Raw genomic sequence first — 22,432 nt, 5'->3', positions numbered from 1 at the left:
TACATGTGGTGTTTGAGTGCCTGATCACTTCCTAACGCAAAGTAGAGCCAGATGCACTTGCAGTACCCACATGTTGCACTCATAACATTCAGAAACTGGAATGTGGAATGCAGCACATTTCTCACGATCAACAGTCGCCCTTTAGGCTCGCTAACAGAAGTCGTGTGACCAGCGGTGACTGCTGCGGTACACACAGCAATGTATAAATAAAGGTTACACACGTGGGTTTCTTCACAATGTAATCCACACACCACTGTCATTGTATGGGTTAGTTAAGCAGTCTGTGATGGTTTGCTGCCTGCAACGAAAGCATAGCTAGGTAACCGCGGCGATCGTCACTTGTTGTCGACATTCATCTTAAGTGTTAACAATACACAACATGACGATGTGCTAAGGAGCATATCTGAATCAAGACACAGCATTAGTTTCAACCCTAAAGAGAGGCACTATCTTAAGGGTCGGTCGAATAATCGATTATTATTCACCAGGGCTGCCGAATAATCGATTTTGATCATGGCCACCTCGTTCTGGCAACCCTAGTATGCATCATCGTTGAACTATGAGGACGGGGTCTTTAGCCGTTTCTGCACATGTTGGAGCTGAGAGCCACAGGGGAGGAAAGTCAGGAGGTATTCGGATGATCTTCTCTCTTGTGTCATCGTTATGGGGTTTCTTTCAAACCCTCAAATATCAATCTTGATATCGGCCTTAAAAATCCAGTTCGACCCCTTTAGACTGTGCAGTTCAGTCTTAATGTCCTATTCACTAATATACCACTATATGTATTGGAACATACTGTAGTACAATCTTTTTATTGCACATTAATACTCAAACTCCTTGTGTTTATAAATAGTTGTATTCATTCATCTTTTATTTACTTCCCTATAATGTGCAGCAGCTGCCTTGAGACCCAGCTTCCCGCGGGATAAGTGACGTATTCTGATTGTGATAGTTATGGATGTGTGGATACATTTGAAAGGTCTGCTCCGTGTCACCGCGGGACGACGTGAATGATTTATGAATTGTTCTTTAAATATTATTTTCACTGGGACGTTTCTCATGAAGGTCAAGGACACGAGCGAGGGCTGAGAAAGCAGCTAACATGTTAGTCAGAGTTGCGTAAGTGCTGTGCGTGCTTTATGTGTTTGCCTTGCCAATGCCCTTCATTGTAATGACTTGCTCTTATGCTCACTTACCTCCCATTCCCAAGTGCTCCACACACACACACACACACACACACACACACACACACACACACACACACACACACACAGTTAAAAGACACACACTTCCCCCTTGCCAGTTAGTTATTATGAGATAAGGAGTTCCTGCTGAGGGAACACTACGCACACTCTCTCTCTTCCACAGACACACACACACACACACACACACACCCACACCCACACCCACACACACACACACACACACACACACACACACACACACACACACACACACACACACACTCACACACACACTCACACAGACGGGCAGTCATGTAAGAGTGATGGAAACGGCAGTGTTTGTTTCCAACATGGAGGCAGAATGGAGCAGGAAGTGAGCAGCGGGCGGAGGAGCTCCAGCTGCAGAGGCTCAGCTGCTGTGGAAATCTCCAGCTCGGCTTTACACACCACATGGTCCTTTGTGTGTCGGGCCGCTTGTCTTTGTGTGTCCAGACGCACACGTGTCTGTCTGCAGCATGCACACTCCACAGAGGTGCTAACAGGGACAATGTGAGCGGACTCCAAGCTGTGGAAACATGGCAGGAAATAATACAGGATATGACGGTTAAAGAGGCCCTTTGTGTTCCCTCCTGTAGTGGTCTACAGGTCTGTGTGCACGTCAATGGTCTGCAAAGGCCCTGTGTTCCCCCTATAGTGACATCACTAACACTTGTGCTTCAATTGGCTGGCATACGTGAGAGTCTAAGGGGGCGGGACATCTCTAAGCGGTTGACCAATTACAACAGAGCCGGCCAGCTAACCAATCAGAGCAGACTGGGCTCTGGTTTCAGACAGAGGGTGAAAAGAGGTGCTGCAGCACAGAGACAAATAAAGAGCTTTTGAACAGTAAAGCATGGAGACATGTCCCAGTAGAGACATGTCCCAGTAGAGACACTACATGCTGATATGAAGCATAACATGTCACCACAACACTCCCGTCCTCCAGACCCTCCACTGGCTCCCCGTCCGTCAACGAATCCACTTCAAAGTCCTCCTGATTACTCACAAAGCCCTCAACAACCAGCCCCCCTACCTCACAGACCTGCTGCACCACCACGCCCCCCCCTACCTCACAGACCTGCTGCACCACCACGCCCCCCCCCCTACCTCACAGACCTGCTGCACCACCACGCCCCCCCCCTACCTCACAGACCTGCTGCACCACCACGCCCCCCCCCTACCTCACAGACCTGCTGCACCACCACACCCCCCCCCTACCTCACAGACCTGCTGCACCACCACGCCCCCCCCCCTACCTCACAGACCTGCTGCACCACCACGCCCCCCCCTACCTCACAGACCTGCTGCACCACCACGCCCCCCCCCCTACCGTCACAGACCTCGCACCACCACCCCCCCCCCCTACCTCACAGACCTGCTGCACCACCACGCCCCCCCTACCATCACAGACCTGGCCCCCCCTCCCTAACCTCACCGACCTGCTGCCACCACCGACGCCCCTCCCCTACCTCACAGACCTGCCCTGCACCACCACGCCCCCACCCTACCTCACAGACCTGCCTGCACCACCACGCCCCCCCCCCTACCTCACCAGACCTTGCTGCCCCACCACGCCCCCCTCCCCCTACCTCAGCAGACCTGCCGTGCCCCACCTACGCCCCTCCCCCTCATCACAGACTGCTCTGCACCACCACCCACCCACGCCCCCCCCTACCATCACAGACCTGCTGCCACCACCACGCCCCCCCCTACCTCACAGAACCTGCAGGCACACCACCGTCCCCCCCCCTACCCTCACAGACCTGCGCGCCCACCACCGCCCCCCCCCTACTCACAGACCCTGCGCCACCACCACGACCTCCCCCCCCCCACCTACCCTCAGAACCTGCTGCAACCACCACGCCCCCCCCCCCTACCTCACAGACCTCGCGGAACACCACCACGCCACCCCCCCCTACCTCACAGACCTGCTGAGCACCCACCACGCCCCCCCCTACCTCACCCTCACAGACCTGCTGCACCACCACGCCCCCCCCCCTACCTCACAGACCTGCTGCACCACCACGCCCCCCCCTACCTCACAGACCTGCTGCACCACCACGCCCCCCCTACCTCACCAGACCTGCTGCACCACCACGCCCCCCCCTACCTCACAGACCTGCGCGCACCACCACGCCCCCCCCCCTACCTCACAGACCTGCGCGCACCACCACGCCCCCCCCTACCTCACAGACCTGCTGCACCACCACGCCCCCCCCCCCCTACCTCACAGACCTGCTGCACCACCACGCCCCCCCCCTACCTCACAGACCTGCGCGCACCACCACGCCCCCCCCCCCTACCTCACAGACCTGCTGCACCACCACGCCCCTCCCCCCTACCTCACAGACCTGCTGCACCACCACGCCCCCCCCTACCTCACAGACCTGCTGCACCACCACGCCCCTTCCCGCTGCCTCCGCTCATCAGAAGCCAACCTCCTATCCATCCCCACCCGCACCAAGCACCGGCCCTGGGGGGACAGAGCCTTCTCCGTCGCTGCCCCCTCCCTCTGGAACCCACTCCCCCAACCAATCAGAGACTACACTGACCTCACCACCTTCAAAAAACTCACCTCTTCAATCTGGCTTTTAATGTGTGATTGTTTTTCTATTATTTAACTTTAACTATATATATTTATTTGTTGTTCTTTTCTTTTCACTATATCTGTAAAGCGTCTTTGAGCACCTGTAATAGCGCTAACAAAATAAATGTATTATTATTATGTCCTCTTTAATGTAGATGTCTTTATTGGTAACACAAAGAGAGTGGGGTCTGATGTCCCTGAAGGCCAGAGGGCGTCTGGACTAAACTAGTTTTGATGCACATGGATTACACATGCGTGTGCATGATGTACCGTACTGTTAACCAATAGGATCATCAGCATCATCAGCATATTGAGAATGCTTAGTCGTCAGATATTACAGATAATGAAAAAGCTAATAAATGGTCTCAAGATATCATTGTGTGTGTGTGTGTGTGTGTGTGTGTGTGTGTGTGTGTGTGTGTGTGTGTGTGTGTGTGTGTGTGTGTGTGTGTGTGTGTGTGTGTGTGTGTGTGTGTGTGTGTGTGTGTGTGTGTGTGTGTGTGTGTGTGTGTGTGTGTGTGTGTGTGTGTGTGTGTGTGTGTGTGTGTGTGTGTGTGTGTGTGTGTGTGTGGGGGGGGGTGGGGGTGTCAGGAAGTCAAGCTGTAGTGTCAGCTGACAGCTGTCATCAAAGGCATTGATGTTAGTAAGGGTGTGTCAGCAGCCACGTGTCGCAGAGACTCCTGGCTTAACACTCTGACATACACACACACACACACACACACACACATACACACACACACACACACAGGGACAGCTGTACACCATCAATGTGTGTGATGAAAGAGCGTTTGCGTAGAGGACTTGAAAAATCGGGGGCATGTTGGTGCACGGTTATTTTGTGTATTCCCATCTCGAGCCCTCTTATTATCTACACACACACACACACACACACACACACACACACACACACAGCTACAATACATATTCCAGTGAGTGGGGTTTTGAAAATAATAATGTAAAGTATTCTCGAGCTGACCCTGTGCGTGTGTGCGCGGCCAGTGTGTGCAGCAGCAGCAGCGACTGCACAGGCCGTGTGATTGTGTAGGTGTAACACAAATCAAACAGTTCCTTCATGTTACACATGAGGTAGGTCACAGGAGAACTGGAGAACCTGGGGGGATATGGATGCAGTATCCAGCGCACGTCATGCCATGCAGCATGCGAGTTATAACGGCTGTGATGATGAGGAAGGAAAGTTGTTTCTGTTTTCCCACAGCCGACAGATTTGAACACATTTGAAAACGTAACATTCTGAACGCTTGCGTGATGCGAATCCCGATCCCTCACTGCTATATCAGAGTGTGGAAGCTAGGCCCGTCTCCCTTCCCTGGCTGTTGAAGTAAGTCTCACACTGGAGTGGTTCTAAAGCTGCTTGATTTGGGGGTTTTGAGTCTTAATGGATAATTATTATTATTATGTTGTAGTTAGTTTAGTCTTTAAACGTGTCCCTATATACTCAAGTCAGTCACCCGTTTCCATAGAAATGAGTTATTGTTCATGTTTACTTAACTTCACGGACTGTCTCACACCGTAAGATGAGATCACCTGTATTAGTCCCTGGGGAAATGCAGGTGTTCAGCAGCAACAGGATGAGAGTGAAACACAGGATCGTACAAATAAGGGTTCACACTAGGATGATAAGAAACCAGAGTAAACATGTAAGTAACATGTATTCCTCATATTCATTTTGAAAACGGGTTCCCCTTTATCAGCTGTCAGAGTCATGTGAAGAGGAGCATGTCTGCGTGACTCGAATCCATCACACACATCAACACAGATTAAGCTAGCAATGTGACGTGTGTGTGTGTGTGTAAACTGTCAAGTGTGCGAGCCTAAATTCTGCACCACATGCTGAGAGATTAACTGGAGACTAATGAAGTCAACACGGCTGTCTGGCACTCTCCCACTCATATCTGTAGACATATCACACACACACACACACACACACACACACACACACACACACTGATTGAAGTAGGAATAGTTGTGGTTCTTCTCATTGTCCATGTGTTCCTCTCACAGCCTGTGTGCTGTTATCTGAATATCTGAAACATTCTCTGTTAACATTAGAGTATAATTCTGCTTTGTGCTCACCACACATAGTCCGAATGTCTCCCAGTGTATCAGGCCCCGCTCAGCCAGTTTAAGAATGCATTTCTAATAGCTTTGGGAAGGCTCTGCCTGCAGTGTGTCTCAGCCAGTTAGAGCTGAAACCCTTTACTAACTCTAGATCTTCATCAGAGTGGTGGAGGGAGGATGTTGTTGTGTAGGCCAACCTATAAATGGCATCCCAAGGACTCCCTCGACAAAAAGCAATGGGATATTACCATTTGATATTGAAGAAAATAACATATGTAGCAAACTTATATTTATGGTAACTACATGTTTTTTATTTTCTAGTACAAAACGCAAAAATCCCTTCAGCTTATGTTAACCACAGACCTTATTTCAGGCGTCTAACCACAAACATGGTCAAAACGGTGGACTTCCAGATGAGGGGAAATGCTAACCAATGTCTGGGTTTAGACTCATTCCTGAGCGTACACCAGCGGGATGTAATGGTCGTGAGAGGGGTGCAATCTGGTGCAGGAAGTGTGACAATGTAACCTTTGAACATCAACTTCAATGACCTTTGTAGTCATTGCTGAGTTTATCCCTGACGAGTGAAGGTCTGTAGGAGAGTCACCTCACTATCACAACCAAGAGACAACACACAGCAACAATATGACCACACACGCACAATGAAACACACAGTAGTCCCCAATACGTCACAGCAATAACATGCACTACATGATGACATCCTAATGCATCCAAACCGTTTCCATCACCATCAGAGGTGAGCCTGTCCATCTGGCTTGTGCCAGACAGTCAGTCTGAGCATGCAAACACACACACACACACACACCCACAGACACACACACGGCATGCCATGTGGTGTTAGAATCCAATTCAGTGGGGGCAGAGCGTGTCGCTTCTCTCTTGGAGACATGCCCCCCGTACTAATCTGTTAAGACCCCCCTGCACTACTGCTTGGTGTGTGTGTGTGTGTGTGTGTGTGTGTGTGTGTGTGTGTGTGTGTGTGTGTGTGTGTGTGTGTGTGTGTGTGTGTGTGTGTGTGTGTGTGTGTGGTGTGTGTGTGTGTGGTGTGTGTGTGTGTGTGTGTGTGTGTGTGTGTGTGTGTGTGTGTGTGTGTGTGTGTGTGTGTGTGTGTGTGTGTGTGTGTGTGTGTGTGTGTGTGTGCTACATGCTCCACATAGCTAGCATGGCATTCTCAGGCTGTTATGAGGGGCCGTGTAGGCCAACATTCAAACTCACCTTGCACACACACTACTGCTGAAAACATCTGCCTTGCACACACACTACTGAAATACTCTCACATTCACTACTGACCACCTCACACACACACACAACTGAAAATTAAACCTTGCACACATACTACTGAAAATTAACCTCACACACACGCAACTGAAAATTAAACCTCACACACACGCAACTGAAAATTAAACCTCACACACACGCAACTGAAAATTAAACCTCACACACACGCAACTGAAAATTAACCTCACACACATACTACTGAAATACTCTCACATTCACTGAAAACTTCACACACACACACACACACACACACACACACACACACACACACACACACATACACACACACACACACACACTCCTGAAAACATTTAACTGAAAGGTTCTCAGTCGGGAATGTGCATGTGTTTCTCCTATGTGTGTGAGGGGGATTCTTGCTGTAACGGAAGTCATTGTAATGAAACGGAAGTACCAAACTGCTAGTTGTCTCTCTGCTAGCTCCGTTAGCCCCAGGCTGCTACAGGGGCTCAGCTGCTTGGCTGATCCGGAGAACACAACTTGAACTCGGACGTGTTTGTTGTGTTCATGCCTGGTGGAGTATTCTTCATTGAAATATCGTACAGTTTTTCATGGTAGGTTAGGTTTTCTCTGAAATGTTTAATCTCTGAGACTTCTGTCTCTATCCAATAAAGGGGAATTAAAATGGTTGTGTTCTGCTCAAAGCATAGAAAAAAAAATAAGCAGCAGCATATATCTCTGTTTTTATTGGAACAAAGTCATTCCCAAGGAGAACTCTGAATTATCCAAAGTAGCAGGGTTATAAAATAATAACTATGCATAAAACTAAACTATCTGCATGACTAGGAGAGAACAGAGAAATGTTGTCTTTTTATTATTTCAGTGAGCCAACTCTTTAACATTTAATATGCTCCCTTGTATCCGTGTTAGTGTTGCTTTGTGAAACAGAGCAGATTAGAAAAGAGGAAAATGAAAATGTTCAATTTAATAAACAATGCACAGGTCTAAAATGGTTTCACTGTAGCATGGAACTGGAGCAAGACACAGCAGATACAATCTGACTAAGAGTAGTTGTAATGCATATATGTGCACAAATGTGCATATAACCACTTACACATGCATGACTGTATACAGTGGGGCAAAAAAGTATTTAGTCAGCCACCAATTGTGCAAGTTCTCCCACTTAAAAAGATGAGAGAGGCCTGTAATTTTCATCCTAGGTACACGTCAACTATGAGAGACAGAATGGGGGAAAGAATCCAGGAAATCACATTGTAGGATTTTTTATGAAATAATTGGTAAATTCCTCAGTAAAATAAGTATTTTGTCACCTACAAACAAACAAGATGTCTGGCTCTCACAGACCTGTAACTTCTTCTTTAAGAGCCTCCTCTATCCTCCACTTGTTAACTGTATTAATGGCACCTGTTTGAACTCGTTATCAGTATAAAAGACACCTGTCCACAACCTCAAACAGTCACACTAAAAACTCCACTATGGCCAAGACCAAAGAGCTGTCAAAGGACACCAGAAACAAAATTGTAGACCTGCACCAGGCTGGGAAGACTGAATCTGCAATAGGTAAGCAGCTTGGTGTGAGTAGTAGTAGTAACAATGCCGCTTTTGTCTCATTAGTATGCATGGAAAGTGACAGGTGACACGCCCCCAATTATGCAATTCCCGCCTCCCATTGTTCGAGATCCTTTGATGTGATTGGGTACAATTATGTTAATGAGCTAAGTCCCGCCTCCCTTTGTTCGAGATCCTTTGATGGGTGTTATAACAGGTAGGTGTGAAAAGCCCCCCTGTGTAGTGCCTTTGTTGTCTAATTATTTGATGTGTTGATTAAGGCAGTCTCTTTGAAGTTATGTTGTCTGGGCCCCTGCCCCCTCACACCCCTTTGTAGTCTAAAATCCTTTGATGTGAGGTGTTATAACAGGTAGGTGTGATATAAGCCTCTGATGTTAATCTAGGTGTTGATTAAGGAAGTCTCTTTGAAGTTATGCTGTCTGGCCCCTGTCCCCTCAGAGTTGACTAATCTAATTAGCCTTTGATGTTTTGCCCTTTGATGTGAGGTGTTATAACAGGCAGGTGTGATTTCACACTGGTGTGTTATAAGCCTTTGATGTTAATCTAGGTGTCTCTTTGAAGTTATGCGTGAGACTGTCTAGCCCCCCGCCCACTCCCAGCCCAGGCCTCTCCCCCTTTTCTCCACCCCTTCCTTTGGCTATGACGCCAGCAAATAGTGGGGGTGGAATTAGATGAAGATAGAAATACGCTCAAACTAAATAAAAAGCCAGTAATTTCCACTTACCAAGTCACCTTTCAAAAAAGAAAAATGGCCAAGAGATGCCTCGATATGGGTTTAATCAGCGAGAGGCCTGTGACAACTTACCGCCTTCCGTCCGGAGCGCCAGTCAAGAAACGAATGCAGCATCTGTGCGGGGTTCAGACGCATACAGCCGAAGATCTGTGCACAAACTTATCTCGTGCCCTTTCTTGGTCATGTGCGCGTTCATGTGTGTTGGAGGAGGGGCTCTGTGAGGAAGTGGCAGATTTTCCCCCGGTTGTGTACTTTTCAAATTCTAGCTCACTCGAGCTGGTTTCTCCAAAAATGACCTACCCCTACCTTTAAGAACAATTAACACATACATACACACACACACACACACACACACACACACACACACACACACACGTTGGAGTTGGCCTTTGATGTGAGGGTTTGAGATAAGCCTGGGATGTTAATCTATATGTTGATTAAGACACTCTCTGTGAGGTGAGAAGCGAGGGGATGGAGTTAGTTTTTAAAAAAGAAATACGCTCAAACTAAATAAAACAGCCATTAATTTTCACTCACTAAGACACCTAAAAACGTTATTGTCCTCTCTAGATTTGATTCAGGGTTTGTTTTAAATGATTTGTGCTTGCTAAGGATGTTTCTTTTCAAGTTGTTGTGAAACTGTTAACTACAAGGAAGTATCTGCTTGCAAAGAGGGTATTCATATTCATTTTAAAAAGATCTTATTTAGGTTTTAATAGTGATAACTAAGGATGTTCTCTTTAGTTGTAGGGCTTGTGAACAAAGAAAAGCTGTAAACACTTAAAATACATAGAATCAACAGTGTGAGGGTAAATTAAAATATTCATTTACAAACATACAAGGAGTTGTCTACTGTTAGTGTTAATTAAGGGCTATTGTTATTTTGGCTTATAAGGGGATAGGAGTTCAACTTTTAAAAATTGCACAGGATCATTCTAAGAAGAGTGAGAGGGCTAATGACCCAGCACCATACCTCCTCTATGCATTTTCTTGACCTATATCTGATCTTGAAAAACTCTGGTTAGTACTTTTTATTTTATTTTATATATATGTAATTATTAAATGTTTTGTTTTTTTGGTAGGGGTTAAACTAGTATATTATGTGGATAGTATATTATTAGATGCTTAAACATGTTATGTTTTTTTCTGTTTACAGTAGAGACCCTGTGTGCTGAAATCTACTCAAACAGAGTAGCATTAATCTTAATTAATTAAGCATAAATCTGTCAAATGTTCAAAACAGCCTTGTTTCACTGAAATAGCCTCAAGATCACACACTGCCATTAAGAGTCAGATGCTTTACGAAATCTAATAAAACAGAGTACTTTCATGGTAGTGGTCAGCTTTTAAAAATAAAAGTGTATCTTTCAGTAACTTTTTGAGAGAATTAAGCATACATCTGTCAAATGTTCAAAACAGCCTTGTTTCACTGAAATAGCCTCAAAATCACAAAGTGCCATTAAGAGTCAGATGCTTGACGAAATCTACTAATACAAAGTACTTCATTGTCTACTTTTCAGCTTTTTATACACAAAAGTGTATCTTTCAGTAACTTTCTCAGAGAATTTAAGCATAAATCTGTCAAATGTTCAAAACAGCCTTGTTTCACTGAAATAGCCTCAAAATCACAAACTGCCATTAAGAGTCAGAATCCTTATTAAATCTACTAAAACAAAGTACTTCATGGTAGTGGTCAGCTTTTAAACACAAAATTGTATCTTTCAGTAACTTTCTGAGAGAATTAAATATAAATCTGTCAAATGTTCAAAACAGCCTTGTTTCTCTGAAATAGCCTCAAAATCACAAACTGCCATTAAGAGTCAGATGCTTGACGAAATCTACTAATACAAAGTACTTCATTGTCTACTTTTCAGCTTTTTATACACAAAAGTGTATCTTTCAGTAACTTTCTCAGAGAATTTAAGCATAAATCTGTCAAATGTTCAAAACAGCCTTGTTTCACTGAAATAGCCTCAAAATCACAAACTGCCATTAAGAGTCAGAATCCTTATTAAATCTACTAAAACAAAGTACTTCATGGTAGTGGTCAGCTTTTAAACACAAAATGGTATCTTTCAGTAACTTTCTGAGAGAATTAAATATAAATCTGTCAAATGTTCAAAACAGCCTTGTTTCTCTGAAATAGCCTCAAAATCACAAACTGCCATTAAGAGTCAGATGCTTGACCAAATCTACGGACTAATGTCTACGGACATTTGTATACGTTATGTATGCAACGCAATGCAATATCTATTGAAGAATTATGAATTGATTTAAAACGAGATATATAGAGCAACTCATACATAGAATATGTTTCTTTATTTATTCTGCTCTCTTTTTTATATATGTATAAATATTTGTTCCTGTGTAAAAAGTTGAAGAACATTATAAAATAGAAGACCTATTTTTCTAAATAAACAGAAAATATTTCCCGATGAGGATTTACTATAAGTGTGTAAGTATTACAGTGTAAGGGATATATGCAGCGATATCATCCTGCTTATGACACATCTACTTACTAAATTAATTAATAATTTAAATCCAAAGTTTTGTGCGCTTTACAAATATAGAAATAAGAGTTAAAAAGTATTCCATGTTGTTTTGGGATGGAGGAATACTAATGTCTGGGTCACAGCTGAAGTTTGAATGACGGGATTTCTTTCTGCAGATTGATATGATTGCACATGGTCCCTTAATCAGAGAGATAGTGTAATAGCACTTTCCTTGTACGATGTGAGGGTCTAAGGACAGAGGGTGTCGTTTTCTCATACTGATATTCTGCACAAACTGTGCTGTTGTATTTGCTGTAAAGCGTCTTTACTGTAGGGTATTTGTATTATATGTACAGCACTTTGGCTCGACCAAAAATCGTTTAAAAATGTGCTATATAAATAAAACTTGATTTGATTTGATTTAGCAGTATTACACTATCGAAAAAAGAGCAGGTCCCTAATTCCTCTAATCTACCAATCAGAATTGAGTATTCAAGTAACATGTCCTCAGTCTAACCACCCAACCCTCTCCTGTAATGAGGCCTCGCTCTATTTTTACCACATTTCTCTTTTAACTTCACATCTGTGCTGTACAGATTTGTTCTCAGCTGCAGCTACATATATAGAAAGTATATTTCTCTCCATGTGGTTGGTGGTCATTTTGAAGCTGGAGGACTGGGCTTCCTTAGAGAATGTGCTGTTTTTACCAGCAGATAGCATGGAGGACATTTCACCGTGCTTGTTTGCAGCCTGAAGCCCACGCCCTGATTTCTCATGGGCATGAAGCAGAGATAGAGAAAGAGAGAGAAGGAGAGGAAGCCAGGGAGAGGGTGGAGGGTGCTGCTGGGAAGAAGGAGGGATGTAGCTCGGAGCAAAGGTCATCTGTTGAACAAAGACTTCAGCTTGACGTAATCATATAAATGGAACAAAAGAGTGAACATCCCAGCTTGTGCCACACATGGCCCTCTGTCATCGTGTGTGAGCATATTTGCTTGTAGAGGAATTTTCCTTCACTGGATCCTCATAAATAAATGTGTGACTGTAAGGCATTTGACTGTTGGTAGGTTTTATGAGGCCACTGATTTATTCCAAGAACATAACACAGAGAATCTTCTTTGATATGTAGGTCAGAACATTTGAAAGTATGCAGCTGTGCCCAGACCAGAGTTCTGTGGGGAAGAAGAGGATGTTCAGGGACAGGATACAGCTGGCTCTCAGTCAGAACCAATGCTCATAGTACATGTAGGTGCACTGGAAGACTCTGAGAGGTAACATCCTAACAAAGGCTGAGAGCATGGCAAGGATCAGCATAATACTGTTCAAGTACAAGCAACTTTGTTAACTACTTTGAAAAAATGGTTGATGATATTCGCTCTTCTTTTTCTGACTCACCTCTACTCACCGCTGGGTCACCAGACCCTCCTTTCACCCACACACTGACCTCCTTTTCCCCTCTCTCGCCAAGTGAGGTTCTTACCCTCATTACCTCTGCCCGCCCCACCACCTGTCCTCTGGACCCTATCCCTTCAAACCTCCTTCAGACTATCGCTCCTGATATTCTACCGTTGCTAACCCATTTCATCAACACTTCTCTAACTTCTGGTCACTTTCCAAACAGTCTCAAGGAGGCAAGAGTAAACCCTCTCCTAAAGAAACCCACTCTCAACCCGTCTGATGTTATAAACTACAGGCCTGTCTCTCTCCTCCCGGTCCTGTCTAAAACACTTGAATGCGCTGTCTTTAAACAACTCTCCTGTTATCTCCATCAGAACAACCTTCTGGATCCGCACCAGTCTGGTTTCAAGGCAGAAACTGCTCTCCTTGCTGTCACTGAGGAACTGCACACTGCCAAAGCAGCTTCCCTCTCCTCTGTCCTCATCCTGTTGTACCTGTCTGCTGCATTCGACACGGTGAACCATCAGATCCTCCTTCGCACTCTCCAAGAACTTGGAGTTTCAGGCTCTGCACTTTCCCTCCTCACCTCATACCTCAAAGACCGCACCTACAGGGTTACTTGGAGAGGGTCTGAGTCCGACCCTTGTCAATTAACTACAGGGGTCCCTCAGGGCTCTGTTCTTGGTCCCCTCCTCTTCTCCTTGTACACAAACTCGCTCGGATCAGTCATTAGCCCTCATGGTTTTTCATACCACTGCTAAGCTGACGACACCCAATTAATTCTGTCCTTTCCCCGCTCAGAGACCCAGGTCGTCGCACGCATCTCTGCTTGTCTAGCTGACATCTCTCAGTGGATGTCTGCTCATCACCTCAAGCTCAACCTTGACAAGACTGAACTGCTTTTCCTTCCGGGAAAAGATTGTCCCACTCTTGACCTAACAATCAACATCGGCACCTCTGTTGTTTCCCCGACTCAGACTGCAAGGAATCTGGGTGTGATCCTAGATAACAAACTGTCCTTCACTGCAAACATCGCTGCTACAACCCGTTGCTGCAGATACACGCTTTACAACATCAGGAGGATACGTCCCAGCTGACCCAGAAAGCCACGCAGGTTCTGGTCCAGGCTCTCGTCACCTCACGCCTAGACTACTGCAACTCCCTCCTGGCTGGTCTACCTGCATGTGCCATCCGACCTCTGCAGCTCATCCAGAATGCAGCGGCTCGTCTGGTCTTCAACCTTCCAACATGTTCCCACACCACGCCGCTCCTCCGCTCCCTCCACTGGCTTCCGGTAACTGCTAGAATCCACTTCAAGACACTGGTACTTGCATACCATGCTGCGAATGGATCTGGCCCTTCCTACATCCAGGACATGGTTAAACCGTACACCCCAGCACGTGCACTCCGCTCTGCATCAGCCAAACGACTCGCTGCACCCTCGCTGCGAAGGGGACCCAAGTTCCCATCAGCAAAAACACGTGGGTTTGCTATCCTGGCTCCAAAATGGTGGAATGAGCTCCCATTGACATCAGGACAGCAGATAGCCTGCACACCTTCCGGCGCAGACTGAAAACTCATCTCTTTCGACTCCACCTCGAGCGATAGAATTACTAACAAAGAACTTATACCCTAACAAAGGACTGGCTTATCTAAAGCCAGTTGAGTAGCACTTGAAATGTTTTAGCTCTATGAAACCTGATGCACTTTATGATTCTGTTTTCCTCAAGTTTGTATCTTGTTGGTCGAACGCACTTATTGTAAGTCGCTTTGGATAAAAGCGTCAGCTAAATGCAATGTAATAAAGTAATACAAAAGTTACAAGAACAAAGTCTCCTTAAATACCTTGTATGAGGTTGGGCTTGAGTGTAGGGCTGTAGCTGTTTTTCAATTGGATACTCCCCCAAGCACACTGACTTGTTGTCTTAAATCTTGAAGGTTGGTGTTGTCAGGCAATCAGTGGACTGTCTGAAATGCTGTAACCTTCTCTCAAAATCATACTTTACATCAGTTTAAGTCAGTTCTTACATATGTGCATGAAAGCTGCAGTATAAGCAGTTCTGTGAAAGGTTGAGGAAAATACCTTATTTCTCTGTTTATTGAAGATGGAGATTATATCTTTAATTGAGTTTAATAAATAAACTATTTCATAAAAAAGCACATTGCACATACAGTAGGAAGTTATGCTAATATGAAATGATGTCATTAGCTAACAGTCATGACACAGACAGGTTAACTCTGGTGGTGACCATTGATCCATAGCTCTGATCTCCTAAAGGGATTAAACGTCTTAGCTGGTCGTACTATTACTAAACCTTACACACACACACACACACACACACACACACACACACACACGCACGCACACACACACACACACACACACACACACACACACACACACACAGACACACAGAGATACACCGATCACTTAGTGTTAGTGTATGCATGTGTGTCCATCCTCTAGGGTGCACACAGACAGGTTATCAATAGCTTGGGTCATCAATCTGTGTGTGTGTGTGTGTGTGTGTGTGTGTGTCTCAGTGCAGAGGACACATCTGGCACTTAGCCAAATGTCGTCAATACTGTTGAAAGCTTTGTGACAATGAGGTAAAGTGTGTTTACAGGAGTGTAACGCAGACTGATAATTAACATGTATCAGATATGTTCTTATTGCATGGTGATGAAACGATTACCCTAAGAAAATAAACATTGACCTAAATCCCTTGGTGTGGAAGAGAGAATAAAAAAGCGGGTGAGATGAAGGCAGATTAGTGCCGGCAGGTTGTCAAATGGATGGTTATATCATGTGTCTCTGTCTGTCTCACACAAAGCGTCCATCTGACAGCTGGGGAGCCGAGCAAATATTATTAGAGAGCTTCCATTCATCAAAGCTGGAGGCTGGTGATTAAACAATGATTCTACACACTGATACGACACAATACGTCTGTTCAGAAATTAACACAACATAATCATTCAATCTAAAGATACACACTTTATTATAGAATAATTTGTACAGCTCATTTGATAAAATGTACTTTTTGGGGGGGTTGAGTGTTTTTTTACGCGTGGCTTCATATTAGCTCTACACCAGGGGCCTCATTTATAAAGGGATATACGCTCAAGAAATGGCGTACGCCAGTTTCTACGCAATGTTTGCGATTTATAAAATACTAACTTGACGGGAAAATGTGCGGTCCTCCACGCAAACTCTAACCCATGCGTACGCACTAAGCACAACAACGGGAGAGACGAGAAACTGCGACACCGTTGGCAGAAGGAAGAATGGAGAGAAATGTGTGGAAATAATACCATAAACAAAATGTTACCTCTCATTTATCAGATATGAAGAATTCATTTTCAAACATTGATTAAAGCCAATCTTAAAATGATTAAACAAACGCCTGTTTGAGACTCCTCAGTGCACACAAAAACATAACTTGGAGAAATAAATAAATACGGAAATGTTATTTAAAACCACCTCGAATATGTTGTGTTAATGTTATGAAATGTTTTCACATAATGATGCGGTAAGCAGGAGGACAGAATTACGTCTAAACTGACGCCGTTTTGCATTTCTATAGGTTGTAGATACGAGCATGGTTTTATATCACGTTTAATCGTGTTTTATGCCGTTTGCCAAGACTTGATAAGTCGCTCGTAAAACACAGGAGGTATGGAAACTAAGAACACCATATGTGGTCAATTGTACAGGAGCTAATATAACACAACACATTAGTTGTATTTCCTCTAACTGGTGGATATATATTTGGGGGGGGGGGGGGGGTGAGACGCACAGGCTGCAGTGGAGACAGTGTGTTCGTGCCGACAGCAGACAGGCCTAAGGAAGGCTATGTGTATTTTTTTTGTCATGAACCTTTTTCGGACCACTTATTTATTTATTTTGGTGACGATCCGACCTCCATGCTGCTACTCTGGTTCAAACTGCATCCACCAAACAATATGATTTATCTCGACCTCCCCAAAATAACCAGAATCTGACACGGTGTGAGACGTCTTTTTTAGCTGTTCTGTCGTCATTTATTGCGATCTCCTTCATAAAGTCAGTCAGAATGAATGAATGAATGGGCGTTTCTTTGACTATTTATAGGCAAATATGGGCGTTACGTGAAGCCTGCAAAAGCTGCACCGCATTTCGAGTCGGTTGTGATTTATAAAGGGAAACCGGCGTAGGAAGTGCCGTACGCACTTTCCTCGCCGGTACGCAATGTTTGGTGAATCGGAAAATGTCTGAACATTTCTGTACCTATTTTTTGGATTTCTACTACGTAAGCAACCTTCCCACGTGAATCCTACGCACGGCGTTATAGATGAGGCCCCAGATCATCCATAAGATTTTTCTTTTGTCATATTATTTTTTTGACAAGATATATATTTAACTTTCAGTTACAAAAGGTTTTTCTGGTCTCGTTATCCTCAACCAGATTGAAAGCTGGACCAGTCTCTTCTCTCTGCATCCGCTTCAGAGACGAAATAAGTTAGCAGTTAGCTGCAGTTAGCTCAACATGAAGACAATTGTAAAGAGCAGCTCTAAATAGCACTTTCCATCTACTATAGAATGTGTTATTTAGAGTTTTTGTTTTTCCTTTTAGTTAAACAGTTTTGTTGTTGTCCACTTATCCCCCTAAGTTTAGTAGCATTCATTATCTTCTCTCTGCACTCGCTTCAGAGGTTAAAGCAGGAAGCAGTTAGCTACAGTTAGCTTACCATGTTGGCAACACAAACATAAAAAGCAGCTCTTAATAACACTTTTCCTCAACCTATTATTTGATATGTTGGATACACATCGCTATGAATCATGTGCTGATATAGAAATGTAAAAAGGAGCAGTTAGCATTAAAGCATTTTAAATGTGTTGAATGTTGTCTACACTACCGTTTTGCTACAAGTAAAAACATTTAAGATATTTACAGAATTCTCAAAAAACAAGTTATTTCATGTTAATGTTCCTGATAGTAAATTGAAACTAGTAAATTAGTAAGCTTGTAAACCAAGAGTGTTTATAATGCAGGCAATGGTAAATTACTTCCACTGAATACATGCTAGCTAATAAAAAACAATATTCCATTAGCAGGTGTTTAGGCGCGGCCACACAGCAATTGGTGTTGGTCATATAAACCAGGACATGGACATGTTGTGGAAATGACTGTGTGTGTGTGTGTGTGTGTGTGTGTGTGTGTGTGTGTGTGTGTGTGTGTGTGTGTGTGTGTGTGTGTGTGTGTGTGTGTGTGTGTGTGTGTGTGTGTGTGTGTGTGGTGTGTGTGTGTGTGTGTGTGTGTGTGTGTGTGTGTGTGTGTGTGTGTGTGTGTGTGTGTGTGTGTGTGTGTGTGTGTGTGTGTGTGTGTGTGTGGCACAGCTGTTGTGGTTTCCCAGGCTGGCTGGTTGACTCTACACTTACAGCGTATAATACTCAGTTTAAACAGGCACACAATAGGTCAGCCTGGTTCCCACGGCGAATAGGACCGGTCCCCTGCTCTGTTTTTATTGCCTGTGTGTGAGCAGCGCGCCTTTAATGAGACCAGACAACCCTCAGTCCCCGTTTATTCGGTGTGAGGGAGCAGCAGCACATTCCCAGTGAAAGGTTAAGAAGCCTTTTCGTTGAGTAAATTGAGAGGTGACTTTGTGGTGCATTGTGACCCTTGCAGGCTACCATAGTCCCTTCTACATTCATATTTCCCCTTATACTTTGCTAACCACTTTTCCTTAAACTCAGTGAAAAATGTGATGGGATTAAGAAAAGATGAGGAAAGACTCACTTTAGAAAGTTTAGAGGAATTTAAGGAGTTTATTGTAATTTTGTTAAACGATTAATTGACTTTTTATTTCTGGTGATATCAATAATAATGATCTTTAAAACAGATTGTTGCAGTATAAATGTGAACTATATAACTTGATGCTGTTCTTCAGTCTCACCGGCCTCTGCTCTGTTTCTGTGTCCAGGTGGTGGTTCCTACCCGGGTGGGACAAGTGTATGTGTACGACACACTGAAATCAGACCAGGACGAGTATGACGTCCCACCCAGACATCAGCCCCCGGGCCAGCAGGACATTTACGACGTGCCACCCACCCGCCAGCAGTACAACACACAGGTCAGTGTGTGTGTCTTTACATTTGATTCCACACGCATAGGTCACTTTATTTCTGTGTAAGTCCACACATCCTGTTCCTTGCTTAATAAGCAGGCACTTTGCACGCACACACACACACACACACACACACACACACACACACACACACACACACACACACACACAGGCAGAATGTACGGAGCAGAAAGTCATGTTGCTGAAAGGTCACTCGCATACAGCCACAGCAAAATTAAACCTGGAGTAGGAGGAGAAGGAAGAGGCGGGAGGATGAGGAGGAGGGGGGAGGATGAGGAGGAGGGGGGAGGAGCACAGTAAGGAATAATGACAATGAATGATGGGAAATATGAAGGGAAGAGGAGAACGAGCAGGAGGAAGATGTGTGGCTGTAATAACAGATGTAGCTGCTGGGCTTTTTCTGAAGAATGAACGCACCGCAACACCGGGCTCTTCATCAACATGTCTGCTGTGTGGGAGATGACTCTGACCATAACAAGTCATCACACACACACACACACACACACACACACACACACACACACACACACACACACACACACACACACACACACACACACACACACACACACACACACACACACACACACACACGTGCACACACACAAACAGGTGGGACTTAACGTTAGTAGGAGAATGGAGCTGATGGATAGGGCTGTGAATCTTCATCTTTCTCACGCTACATTCAACAGTCATTCAGGATTCTATACATCGGGTGCTAGTTTCAGGATCTAACCTAACGTGTGTGTGTGTGTGTGTGTGTGTGTGTGTGTGTGTGTGTGTGTGTGTGTGTGTGTGTGTGTGTGTGTGTGTGTGTGTGTGTGGTGTGTGTGTGTGTGTGTGTGTGTGTGTGTGTGTGTGTGTGTGTGTGTGTGTGTGTGTTTGTGTGTGTGTGTGGTGTGTGTGTGTGTGTGTGTGGTGTGTGTGTGTGTGTGTGTGTGTGTGTGTGTGTGTGTGTGTGTGTGTCCGTGTGTCCGTCCGTCCGTGCAGTGTGAGAGACGCAGAGCGAGCTTGATTGAAGTACAGCGAGGAGTACTAAAGTGTTAAAGATAGACGTGTTGGAGCGGTCTAATTGTCGTGTCCTTCTCCTGACCACCTTTCCTCAAAGAAATGTGCGAAGGAGAATCGATCAGGATTTATGAAAGTACAGCCGAAGAGGATCTGACTTTACTTGTTTGGGCAATGTGATGAAGTCCCATGGTGAAGAAGAAGGACCCTTGGTGGATGGGTTCCTAGATGGCATCTGGATACTTGCCCTGTGCCTGCTCACCGTGTGTTTCACACCGGCTAAGTCACTGGACCACAGTGACACATGTAACGTGATTACCACAGTTTGAATGGACATGTGAGAGATCTGATTGGGGAGCAGGCCGGCTCTATTGCACCTGAGCCTATCACGTCCAATGTGTTGTTAGCCAATAGAAGTGCGAGTGTTACATAGTGATGTCATAATGTTAGGGATAAGGAGTCCAATGGAGGTGTTTCAGGCGGGGGGGGGGGGGGTGTGTGGGAGAGAAACAGCTCTTATCATGGCTGCCTCTTCTATGTTGTTTAACTCAGCTAGGGACCTTCCCAAACAAACAATACTTTTCGACTGCAACCTTACTCAAAAGGTTTCATATCAAGGTGATCATGTGACCAACACTGCTTCACATTCCTGGGTCAGCTCTCTTCCCCTCCTTTCTCCCTTTTCGTTCCCTCCTGCTCCTGTTTCTCTCTTCTGTGTTTCCTTCCTCTCCTCTCCCTGCACCTGTGTGTCCTTCCTCTCCTCTCCAGCTCTTCGTGTCCTCTCCCTGCACCTGTGTGTCCTTCCTCTCCTCTCCAGCTCTTCGTGTCCTCTCCCTCCCGCGAGAGACAAAGGCAGTAGATGTGAGGCATTCCACCATTTAAGCTTTGTGTTCTGACTCGTTAGCTCCTCTCACACTGAGTCTGTGTGCTGGCACCAGCCACTCCCATGAGCCAGCAGAGAGGTATGTGTCCTGAGTCCTGTCCGCCAGATCAGGCTCCTCTCACATGTAATCAGGTTCTCTTTCTCATTTAGTGAGTATATGATTAACAAACGTCCTGAATACATCAGTGTTCTTATGTCACCGTTACCCAGACGACACCGTGTAGAGAAACACGATGAAAGCAGCTTCTTCTCAAATGTTGTGATGAAATGATCAGAACATCTGGTACCAACAACTACACTCGTTTACATCTCCTTATTATACAGTCGTGTGACGTAGACCAATGACTGCAAGATGGGTGTCTGCAGGGAGGAGTCAGAGCTGAATGAAGTTACCTAAAGTGTGTGTGTCCAGTGTGCTCGTTTGTGTGTTTTCAGTGTGACGACGTGTGTAGCAGCATGTTTATTTACGTGCCTCTTTCTCTCTGTGTTCAGGTGTATGACACTCCTCCCATGGTGGTGAAGGGGCCCTCTAGTGGTCGGGATATATATGACACCCCAGTAGGCTCGGACAAGCACACACAGCAGACGGTAAGGACGTGTGTGTGTGTGTGTGTGTGTGTGTGTGTGTGTGTGTGTGTGTGTGTGTGTGTGTGTGTGTGTGTGTGTGTGTGTGTGTGTGTGTGTGTGTGTGTGTGTGTGTGTGTGTGTGTGTGTGTGTGTGTGTGTGTGTGTGTGTGTGTGTGTTTCACAAATGTACATCACAAGTTGCTTGATACTGACAAATTGAAGATGTACTGTACATGTGTGTGTACGGTGTACTGTGTACGGTGTACTGTGTACGCCGTACACAGTACACCGTACACAGTACTGTGTCCTTACTGCGATGTTTATAAAATATGATATCAATTGATCGTCAGTGTAAAGGACTAATATGCAGCACTTTCCTGGGGGGAGAATGTGTTATGATGACTCGTTCTAAAATCATTTGTTGTAATCATCGCCTCTGACACGCGGCTCCTCTGAGGGTCTGTTTGTTTGTGCTCTAGTATTTAGGTCTCT

General features: G+C 45.1%; 1 protein-coding gene across 2 annotated transcripts in view; it reads left to right on the top strand.

Annotated features, from left to right (window-relative positions):
• The window catches only part of bcar1 (BCAR1 scaffold protein, Cas family member), a 139,943-nt gene that overhangs the window by 112,527 nt on the left and 4,984 nt on the right, over positions 1–22,432 (top strand). For both annotated transcript variants that reach the window (XM_034085076.2, XM_034085075.1), the window contains exons 3-4: positions 19,318–19,467; positions 21,866–21,961. In XM_034085076.2, coding sequence (XP_033940967.1) covers positions 19,318–19,467; positions 21,866–21,961 — 246 coding nt within the window. The remainder of the gene's footprint in view (positions 1–19,317; positions 19,468–21,865; positions 21,962–22,432) is intronic.

The sequence above is a fragment of the Pseudochaenichthys georgianus genome, chromosome 6 (assembly GCF_902827115.2).
Source record: "Pseudochaenichthys georgianus chromosome 6, fPseGeo1.2, whole genome shotgun sequence".
NCBI classification, from domain to species: Eukaryota; Metazoa; Chordata; class Actinopteri; order Perciformes; family Channichthyidae; genus Pseudochaenichthys; species Pseudochaenichthys georgianus.
Note: the sequence above shows the minus strand (reverse complement) of the source record. Positions and strands in the feature narration are given on the sequence as shown.